Raw genomic sequence first — 11,963 nt, 5'->3', positions numbered from 1 at the left:
ATTTTGAGCAGAATTTAATTTTCCTAATGACGATTTTCCCATTCCCGTTTTGTTTTTACTTATTGATGTCACAGACCCAATTTGTACTGTGAAAAATAATAATTTTAATAATTTTATAAATATATGTAAAATATTATAAGGACTATTTTTAGTTTCTATTCAATTTACATTGTATCTATAAAATATATATACATAAAACACACCTAAATGGCAGTTTCTGCTGGCACATATATAATGTGATCAGCATTAATAAAGTGAACTCTCTGTCACTTCTGCTAAATCTAAATCTGTCTCTCTCACATACACAACCACCAGCATGTTGAAGGCAGTATGATGATGTATTATATGTGTGTGTGCTATATTAAAGATATTCACATCAGCCCGTCCAGAAGGGGGTGTGGAGGATTGAGTGCTGAAGACAGGATGAGAAACGAGTGACTGAGCATTTTCTCTCCTTTACTGACAGTCTCTCAATCTCAACAATCTGCAATCACCTTGAGGAACAGAAAGAGAGGTGGGGGGGGGGGGGGGCAATGAAAGGTCAAGTAAAGCAGGGGTTTATTTAAAGGCATTAGTTAATCAGGAGAACATAGTCGACAATTGAATGAGGAATGTGAATGTGATGTGATGATTTGGTGCTCTGCAGGGAAAAGGGCTGTTTTAAAGTCATTAATGTATGCCTGCAAGGTTAACCTGATCATTACAGAGGAAACATGTTTTTGAAGGTTAAAGATGATTGCGTGTTGTCAGAAGCCGGATGAGGCCATCAATCAGTCAAAAGTGAGATGATAAGAAAGTAGTGGGGGATATGACATGTTGTTATTAAGAGGTGAGCTTGTTATTAAGGGGTGTGCACGCAGATAGTTGTTCATGGGTACAATGTCCCAACTTGGCACATTAATATATAATTCAATTGATGTGCTGTCACATGCATGTATTGCCGCATTGTAATGAATAATCATGTTTTGGTTAGCATCCATCAAAAAAAAAAAAGGATAGAATCAGAATAAATATTGTTATTTGTATATTTAAAGTATTTTTCTGTCTGGATTATCTGGAAAAAAGGCATTACAACATTTCTTCATTAGATTTCAAGCTAAAATATATCTATTTAATCAATATCACAGAAGAAAGAGTGTCAAGCCACGTTTCCATACATAGCACTTTATACAATATAGATTGTCTCAAAACAGCTTCACAGTAATAAAAAATAACAGTATTATTGTTGCAAAGTTCTTCAAGAATCAAATACATTTTCAGCTGTAAAGCAGCCCTAAAAAGATAATAGTGTCTTTATTCAGCTCAGGTTAGTTCATTGTTAAATTTAGTTAACAGCATGAATGTTGTGAAGTTCACTACTATATATTTTCACTAAGTGAACTCAGCTATAAAGTCAGTTCAGTGTTTATGCAGTTTAGTTTAATAATAGTACATTGATAGCACAAGTTTATTAAATTATGAAAAACGTTACTGATGATGTACTATTTGACCACAGGATGAAGTTTCGTGGCCTTCAAGTAGAAGTCATGTAGAAGTGGGAAACTTAGAATTCTTGGTGATACGCAAGTTCTGACGTTGAAGGGTCATTTTGATTTAAAATTTGATAGAGAGAAAGAGAGAGATACAGTATCAGTGAGCAGAAAGCAGTTCTGTAGCTGAAAGGACAAGCACACAGAATATAGGAATGGTCTGAATTTCCTGAATCACAGATGAAGCAAAGCGAAGTGTGAAACCAGAACTTACCGTTGTACTCAATAAATGGTACGATACAATTTCATTTATCTCACCTCTACATTGTAGTGTGCGTTTATGTGTGATGTTCATGAAATATTCACTCTAAACTTATGAGGAGAGACTTTGAAGCTTTAACAAAGCGCATTTTCTGTCATAAAGGCTCAATAACATCTGCATATTCAAATTATAAATGACAGGAGTGATATGTTAATGCCTTGGCCCAAATGCAAATGTGGGTGCATCTCTCTCTCGTCCAAGGTCAAATGCAGAAACACCCTTGATTTCTGATTACCACTGATTGACGGATCAGTCAATTGGTCTTGCCAATTGACTTTAATGTCTATGCCAATAACAGCTGACAGATCCAATTAGTTGACAGAGTTTACCTTCTTCTCATCAATCTGAAAATCTAAAAAACTACAACCTAAGATTATATTTTGTGCATTAGATCTAATGCTATACACTCTTTAAGAAAAATGGTTTAGTACCAGGCTAGGGTTAGAGAAAAAAAATTATGATTGGTAGAAAACAACACTTTTTATGAAGTATAACAAGGACGTGCTGAGAGTGTGTTTACTGTCTGTGTAGTTGGATGTTTGAGCTCCAAAAAACAATATTAAAATGGCTTTGAAAAGATTTTTTGTCAGTTACAGATTTAAAAAACAAAAGGGCTGGGATAAAGAACCCTAAACTTTAACACAAAACAGTTATTTGTTTACACTGCAGAATGAATCTTTTACCACAATTTGTGTCTGTGATGAGAGAATTCGGAACTGTGAATTTATAACAGCTAAGGGGCGTTGTTAAAAAAAACCCTTAACTGTTATAAATTCACTATAAACTATGGCTTCATGGGGCTTATTGCATTTATAAAATGGTTATTCCATATACGTAGTAAGGTAGTAAGGTTTCACAAAATAAAACAGAGCAAATAAAGTGTAATGATAATAAAAACATAATTCTTCCACTAAACAATGTAGTTCCTCAGAAACGGTTGTGGTTGCAACAAATTGGTTGCCGAGCAGCACACAGACATAAACAAAGGTGTATGTTTGTAGAGTAATTTACAACAGTTTCGAACGTGGCTCAACCAATCGGAATCAAGGACCAGAACTATTCGTTTTATAAGAGCATGCACACTCTCCTCTGTTTGGCCATTGTATTCATATGTTCAACTGAGATGTGTATGAGTGGTTATGCTCAGTGTTGCAAAAATGCTTAAAAATAAATCTGATGCAACATGAGCAGATCAAATTTTTTTTTTTCACATTTCACTTTAAATGCAAAACATTTGTTTAATTGTGCAGGGGCATTGTTTTCCCCTTTAATTTTGGACCCTCAATTATGCAATTGTACAATATTGTGCTTGTATTGAAGATTCATAATCTTGTTCATTTAATTGCACATATCCAAGATGCATTACTCCTAGTTTTATGTAATTGATGTTAGACGCCATTAGCATTTGCCCAAAATATTTGTTTTTTTACAGAGAATATTCTTGTTGTTAAATATGTTGACATTAATAACCTTTCATTTTCGCAGGTTTTTTTATTTCTGTGTTTGTTTTGTTTGTTTCTTCTAAATTTCAGGTCTTTGTTGTTTACAATGTGTGATCTTATGATCAAGAAATATCTGAATACTGTATTACTGTATCTTTACAGTATGCTTAGGTCAGTTCATGGTTTAATGTTGATTCATTTTAAGTGTCATGTTGAATACTTTCCAACTTTCCATTAAATCAACTGACCTTCTCCTACATTAAGTACATGTGCATAGATCTATAGTCCAACTATGCTCCATACTAGTCTAAAAAGATCACGACATTAAAAAAAAAAGATTTATTGCTTTAGTCTGACTGAAATTGCACTTTTAAAGTGCAAGCAAACACACTTAATTCTCCAATCGATTTCTGTCCTATTGGTTAGAGTGTATATCATTCAGTGGCTCCTGTCAAAATAAGAGACTCTATATATCAACTAAAGACTAAATACTTTAGGTTGTTGGCAGTGGTTTGAGTTAGTGTGTATATCATGTTTGCATAGATCTATTGTGTTTAAAAAGCCAGGCTGGCTTGAGGAGTGGGCGTTATCTGTATCTAACCCATTTTTTTCTCCTCAATGCTCAGGCCCTGTCCACACGAACGCGGTTATTTTTAAAACCGCAGCTTTTTCTACGCGGTTAGGCCGTTCGTCCACACGCAAACACAGCACTAGTTCACTGAAACCGAACATTTTTGAAAACGCCTGCCAGGGTGAAGATTTTTAAATCGTCTTTTTTTTGTTTTTGGCTTGTGACGACGGCGCCTGCGGCTGTTATCTCCGCCTACTGGAGACTTTTTCAGGTTTCTGATTGGCCAACATGGCTTTACGGTTGAGATTATATTGCCACCTGTTGGTTTGGCATGCTCTTGACAGTGATTCATAGCATGCGTTTGCGTTTTCATGTGGACAGAGATTTTTTTTTTAAATGGAAGAAGGAAAAACTCAGTTTATAAAAATACCCGTGTACGTGTGGACATGGCCTCAGTCACACATTCTCAGATCGGATTAAGCTCAATACTCTCAGACTAGTCTATCAACCAATAGACCTACAGGCACTGATTCAGCTCTTATGTCCCCTTCCTAAATTTAGCATAAGAGAACTGACCTCACACCAGTGACAATGAGCTTACCACTTTCAATAGTCAAAAAAGTTGCATTTGTAAGTTAAATATTTTCTGGTGTGTCAGTCAGTGGTAAATCCAGACAAATTTCATCTTGAGTATCATGAAGTGCATTCCTTTTTATAGTCTTTGACACTTTTACCCTATATTTTTTCATTCACTGAACTCGGATTATGCAAAAATCATTATCACATGGTTATTTCTAATGCAAACCAATATTTTGGTCACACTGATGCCAAGCCCTACCAGCCATAATTTAACTTGAAAGTATATATTTATATTTATATTTAATTGTGAATGCTAATTTCCTCAAATTTTGCATTTAGATTACCACTGGCATCATCTAATGCTCACTTAAAGTCAGAATGAAATGAAATCTCATGTTATGTATTTTGGAAATGCATTAAAGGATAAGTTCACTTCCAGAATAAACATTTCCTGATAATTTACTCACCCTCATGTCATCCAAGATGTTCATGTCTTTCTGTCTTCAGTCAAAAAGAAATTAAGGTTTTTGAAAAAAAAAATATTCCAGGATTTTTCTCCATATAGTGGACTTCAACGGTGGCCAATGTGTTGAAGGTCCAAATTGCAGTTTCAGTGCAGCTTCAAACGGCTCCACATGTTCCCAACCGAGGAATAAGAGTCTTCTCTAGCGAAACGATTGGTCATATTATAAATAAAATTAAAAATGTATATACTTTTTAACCACAAATTTTCATCTTGCACTAGCTCGACACACATTACCTAGTCACGTTGGAAAGGTCACACTTGACGTCGGGAATAACCGACCCAGTATTCACAAAGCGAACATGCAAAAAAAAGTCAAACGCCGTTTACAAAAAAAGGTCAAACAGCGATGTCGGATGATTTTGAAGTTGGAGGAAAAAATGAGATGGAGTTTTTCGCCCTACCCTACCTTTTTGAACTGAAGTACACAGACAAAGAACTAACGTGCACATCACAGAGCACTTGTGGTTAAAAAGTATATACATTTTTATTTTTTTTTAGAAAATGACCGATCGTTTCTCTACACAAGACCCTTATTCCTTGTCTGGGATCATGTAGAGCCCTTTAAAACTGCACCGAAACTGCAATTTGTTCCTTCAACCCGTTGGCCACCATTTAAGTCCACTATATGGAGAAAAATCATAAAATGTTTTCCTAAAAAACGTTAAATTTCTTTTTGACTGAAGAAAGAAAGACATGAACATCTTGGATGACAAGGGGTGAGTCAATCATCAGGAAATTTTTATTCTGGAAGTTAACTAATCCTTCAAATTTCCCTTTAGTAACTTTATACTAGGGTTGTTTTTGGTAACTTTGTGTCTTATGCTCAGTTGTTATTTAGGCTTTGTTATTTCTTTCATATACATTCCCCTAGCTGAAATGCAACTGACATCAGAGTGGGATTTAGACATGGTTCCCATCATGATGTGGTGCTTTTAAAACTGAGTGTTTAAGTGTAACAACCACTACAAAAGTGTAAAAGAGCCATCTCTAAGTCTTTATAGTGACTTTCTTTCTTTCGACAGTTGAAATTACAGACTCTACACCATCTCCCCCAGCAACAAAAGATGTGACAAAGCGCTTCCCTCCTGGTGACACTACCCAGGTTTCTACCGAGCCTGCCTGGCTTGCCCTAGCAAAGCGTAAGGCCAAAGCCTGGAGCGACTGCCCACAGATCATCAAGTGATCCATTACTGCTGACCAGTGAAAATGCAAATAAGTCATCTCCTTCATCCACATCACTTAGCCATCACTGCACCCCAGCTCACTTCTTGCTCTGAACAAAAAGTCTATAATTTACTTTTGAGCTATCAGGCATTTCCGAATATTTGGTAATTTAGTGACTAAATATTGTACCAATATTCAGATTCACTATTTTATCAAATGATCACATAGACAATGACATCAACCTGCCCCTCTGGTTTTCAATACACAGGATTATTGCAATAACATGCATCAAAAGTATATTTACTCATTTTGTGTCACAGCCTATCAAACAAGCCCTAGAATTTTCAGGGAAGTTGCAGCCCTTCATATCTTTAAAGTTGCCAGTGGTTAACAGTGTATATACACAATGCATGTTAAACCCTTAACTGTTATAAATTCACTATAAACTATGGCTTCATGGGGCTTATTGCATTTATAAAATGGTTATTCCATATACGTAGTAAGGTAGTAAGGTTTCACAAAATAAAACAGAGCAAATAAAGTGTAATGATAATAAAAACATAATTCTTCCACTAAACAATGTAGTTCCTCAGAAACGGTTGTGGTTGCAACAAATTGGTTGCCGAGCAGCACACAGACATAAACAAAGGTGTATGTTTGTAGAGTAATTTACAACAGTTTCGAACGTGGCTCAACCAATCGGAATCAAGGACCAGAACTATTCGTTTTATAAGAGCATGCACACTCTTCTAAATGCCTCTGTTTGGCCATTGTATTCATATGTTCAACTGAGATGTGTATGAGTGGTTATGCTCAGTGTTGCAAAAATGCTTAAAAATAAATCTGATGCAACATGAGCAGATCTAATTTTTTTTTTCACATTTCACTTTAAATGCAAAACATTTGTTTAATTGTGCAGGGGCATTGTTTTCCCCTTTAATTTTGGACCCTCAATTATGCAATTGTACAATATTGTGCTTGTATTGAAGATTCATAATCTTGTTCATTTAATTGCACATATCCAAGATGCATTACTCCTAGTTTTATGTAATTGATGTTAGACGCCATTAGCATTTGCCCAAAATATTTGTTTTTTTACAGAGAATATTCTTGTTGTTAAATATGTTGACATTAATAACCTTTCATTTTCGCAGGTTTTTTTATTTCTGTGTTTGTTTTGTTTGTTTCTTCTAAATTTCAGGTCTTTGTTGTTTACAATGTGTGATCTTATGATCAAGAAATATCTGAATACTGTATCTAAACTACATTACAGTATGCTTAGGTCAGTTCATGGTTTAATGTTGATTCATTTTAAGTGTCATGTTGAATACTTTCCATAAAAGTACTAAATCAACTGACCTTCTCCTACATTAAGTACATGTGCATAGATCTATAGTCCAACTATGCTCCATACTAGTCTAAAAAGATCACGACATTAAAAAAAAAAGATTTATTGCTTTCGTCTGACTGAAATTGCACTTTTAAAGTGCAAGCAAACACACTTAATTCTCCAATCGATTTCTGTCCTATTGGTTAGAGTGTATATCATTCAGTGGCTCCTGTCAAAATAAGAGACTCTATATATCAACTAAAGACTAAATACTTTAGGTTGTTGGCAGTGGTTTGAGTTAGTGTGTATATCATGTTTGCATAGATCTATTGTGTTTAAAAAGCCAGGCTGGCTTGAGGAGTGGGCGTTATCTGTATCTAACCCATTTTTTTCTCCTCAATGCTCAGGCCCTGTCCACACGAACGCGGTTATTTTTAAAACCGCAGCTTTTTCTACGCGGTTAGGCCGTTCGTCCACACGCAAACACAGCACTAGTTCACTGAAACCGAACATTTTTGAAAACGCCTGCCAGGGTGAAGATTTTTAAATCGTCTTTTTTTTGTTTTTGGCTTGTGACGACGGCGCCTGCGGCTGTTATCTCCGCCTACTGGAGACTTTTTTAGGCTTCTGATTGGCCAACATGGCTTTACGGTTGAGATTATATTGCCACCTGTTGGTTTGGCATGCTCTTGACAGTGATTCATAGCATGCGTTTGCGTTTTCATGTGGACAGAGATTTTTTTTTTAAATGGAAGAAGGAAAAACTCAGTTTATAAAAATACCCGTGTACGTGTGGACATGGCCTCAGTCACACATTCTCAGATCGGATTAAGCTCAATACTCTCAGACTAGTCTATCAACCAATAGACCTACATGCACTGATTCAGCTCTTATGTCCCCTTCCTAAATTTAGCATAAGAGAACTGACCTCACACCAGTGACAATGAGCTTACCACTTTCAATAGTCAAAAAAGTTGCATTTGTAAGTTAAATATTTTCTGGTGTGTCAGTCAGTGGTAAATCCAGACAAATTTCATCTTGAGTATCATGAAGTGCTTTCCTTTTTATAGTCTTTGACACTTTTACCCTATATTTTTTCATTCACTGAACTCGGATTATGCAAAAATCATCATCACATGGTTATTTCTAATTCAAACCAATATTTTGGTCACACTGATGCCAAGCCCTACCAGCCATAATTTAACTTGAAAGTATATATTTATATTTATATTTAATTGTGAATGCTAATTTCCTCAAATTTTGCATTTAGATTACCACTGGCATCATCTAATGCTCACTTAAAGTCAGAATGAAATGAAATCTCATGTTATGTATTTTGGAAATGCATTAAAGGATAAGTTCACTTCCAGAATAAACATTTCCTGATAATTTACTCACCCTCATGTCATCCAAGATGTTCATGTCTTTCTGTCTTCAGTCAAAAAGAAATTAAGGTTTTTGAAAAAAAAAATATTCCAGGATTTTTCTCCATATAGTGGACTTCAACGGTGGCCAATGTGTTGAAGGTCCAAATTGCAGTTTGGCACTGATTCAGCTCTTATGTCCCCTTCCTAAATTTAGCATAAGAGAACTGACCTCACACCAGTGGCAATGAGCTTACCACTTTCAATAGTCAAAAAAGTTGCATTTGTAAGTTAAATATTTTCTGGTGTGTCAGTCAGTGGTAAATCCAGACAAATTTCATCTTGAGTATCATGAAGTGCATTCCTTTTTATAGTCTTTGACACTTTTACCCTATATTTTTTCATTCACTGAACTCGGATTATGCAAAAATCATTATCACATGGTTATTTCTAATGCAAACCAATATTTTGGTCACACTGATGCCAAGCCCTACCAGCCATAATTTAACTTGAAAGTATATATTTATATTTATATTTAATTGTGAATGCTAATTTCCTCAAATTTTGCATTTAGATTACCACTGGCATCATCTAATGCTCACTTAAAGTCAGAATGAAATGAAATCTCATGTTATGTATTTTGGAAATGCATTAAAGGATAAGTTCACTTCCAGAATAAACATTTCCTGATAATTTACTCACCCTCATGTCATCCAAGATGTTCATGTCTTTCTGTCTTCAGTCAAAAAGAAATTAAGGTTTTTGAAAAAAAAAATATTCCAGGATTTTTCTCCATATAGTGGACTTCAACGGTGGCCAATGTGTTGAAGGTCCAAATTGCAGTTTCAGTGCAGCTTCAAACGGCTCCACATGTTCCCAACCGAGGAATAAGAGTCTTCTCTAGCGAAACGATTGGTCATATTATAAATAAAATTAAAAATGTATATACTTTTTAACCACAAATTTTCATCTTGCACTAGCTCGACACACATTACCTAGTCACGTTGGAAAGGTCACACTTGACGTCGGGAATAACCGACCCAGTATTCACAAAGCGAACATGCAAAAAAAAGTCAAACGCCGTTTACAAAAAAAGGTCAAACAGCGATGTCGGATGATTTTGAAGTTGGAGGAAAAAATGAGATGGAGTTTTTCGCCCTACCCTACCTTTTTGAACTGAAGTACACAGACAAAGAACTAACGTGCACATCACAGAGCACTTGTGGTTAAAAAGTATATAAATTTTTATTTTTTTTTAGAAAATTACAGGTTGTTTCACTAGGTAAGACACTTATTCCTCGGCTGGGATCATGTAGAGCCCATTGAAGCTGCACTGAAACTGCAATTTGGACCTTCAACCTGTTGGTCCCCATTGAAGTCCACTATATGGAGAAAAATCCTGGAATATTTTCCTCAAAAACCTTAATTTCTTTTCGACTGAAGAAAGAAAGATATGGACATCTTGGATGACATTGGGGTGAGTAAATTATCAGGACATTTATATTCTGGAAGTAGACTAATACTTTAATTGCATTGTGAATGATTTATCAATGCATATGTTTCATTTTAATCAGCAGAATGTCAAATCTCAATCTTGCGGTTCCCGCGAGTCCCCGCACAAAATATTTTTCTTTTTTGATAATCTGTCTCACTCGGATATACATTACTACACAGATGAAAAGATATGGCACTACTTCTGTTCGCAACTTCATTGCAACTTTAATTTATGAAAATATCAATAATTTAATTAAATGTAATGTGAAATCTGAAAATGAATATCTATTTATCATTTAGACAAAAAAAAGGTTCATTTTAAATTGTAACGTCAGACATTTATTGGTATTGGCCAGAATTGTAATATCTTGTTATCTTACAATATTTTAGTTAGTTTAGTTACTGTGTATTGATGTCTGTTACAGTTTTTTTTTTTTTTTTTCAGTTTGCTCACAGTTTTCCAGAGGAGTGTATGCCATCTTTGGCTTCTACGATAAGAAGTCGGTGAACACCATCACTTCATTCTGTGAGACGCTGCACGTGTCCTTCATCACACCCAGTTTTCCAGCTGATGGGCTAAACCAGTTTGTTCTGCAGATGAGGCCTGATATCAAAGGTCCTCTCATCAGCCTGGTGGAGTATTACAAGTGGGAGAAGTTCGCCTATCTGTATGACAGCGACAGAGGTAAACACTTTCTCTCTGTCTTTTGAGAAATATATGCATTTTTTATCTTTTTTTTTCCTCAGCCAAGGCTCTTTCAGAGCTGCTTGCACACACACTTAAACACACATACACTAGAGAATTCAATCAATAGTTCTATTACTTTGTGGTGAAATGCCTCTTGGAGAAAGAGCATGTGAGTTGGGAGTGCTTACAGATAAGCACATTACAGTCTCTTTCTCATTCTCCCTCTCTCTTGCTCTCTTTCAGTCACTCTATTTTTCTTTATTTATGCATCTTTTAATTATTTAATTTAAAATTAATTATATCAGTCATTTATTTACTTATTCATTATATATTATTTTTGCAGGTTTTGTCCTCTATTACTATGTGACATGACAAGTTTCTCTTACAAGCAATTTATCTGTCCAAATTGAATGTACAGTAAAAGTGCTGTGCATCATGATACAGTCTTTGCTCAGACTTTTATTTGCCCATTAAGTTTCCTCAAGACTTGTTTCACAATCCTTTTTTGTCTCAGGACTTAAAAGTATAAGAGTGCCAAGGTTGATTTGGGGGGGGGGTGTCATGACTTAAAAATGCTTACTAAAATCTGTGTGTGATTTTTCATCTATTAAAATGTTTTCATCTTTTGACAAATTAATTGGACCTTTCCAGTTGTTTCTGGAATCCAGCTTTATTACTGGATAATTATTATTATTACTAGATTGTATTATTAGTTTATAGATATTACACAAAAGAACTAGCTAATGAAATATTTTAGAGAAAATCAAGAATATATATATATTTTTTTTTTTTGCAGATATGTTCAGGTTTCCAGATAAGTTCAGGTTTTGAATCAACTGCAGTGTCTGTTTAGTCAAAACAATGGTTCTTCTAATTGGAAATAATTAAAAATAAATCTCTTTAAAATAATTAAATAAGGAGAAATACATAAATATTTAGATATAACAAGCATTGTAAAAGGGCTTCTGCCATTGTTTGGCAGTCTCAGAATTTCTGATATTGCGACTATGCTAG

The 11,963-nt window shown here is 35.0% G+C and overlaps 1 protein-coding gene across 4 annotated transcripts in view; it reads left to right on the top strand.

The window, feature by feature from the left end:
- Nucleotides 1–11,963, top strand: part of LOC107548351 (glutamate receptor 2) — a 45,994-nt gene that overhangs the window by 15,567 nt on the left and 18,464 nt on the right. For all 4 annotated transcript variants that reach the window (XM_016229017.1, XM_016229016.1, XM_016229019.1 and 1 more), the window contains exon 3: nucleotides 10,707–10,946. In XM_016229017.1, coding sequence (XP_016084503.1) covers nucleotides 10,707–10,946 — 240 coding nt within the window. The remainder of the gene's footprint in view (nucleotides 1–10,706; nucleotides 10,947–11,963) is intronic.

Source organism: Sinocyclocheilus grahami, unplaced genomic scaffold (assembly GCF_001515645.1).
Source record: "Sinocyclocheilus grahami isolate Dianchi unplaced genomic scaffold, SAMN03320097.WGS_v1.1 scaffold346.1, whole genome shotgun sequence".
In the NCBI taxonomy this organism is placed as follows: Eukaryota; Metazoa; Chordata; class Actinopteri; order Cypriniformes; family Cyprinidae; genus Sinocyclocheilus; species Sinocyclocheilus grahami.
This window is presented reverse-complemented; position numbering and strand designations above follow the sequence as displayed.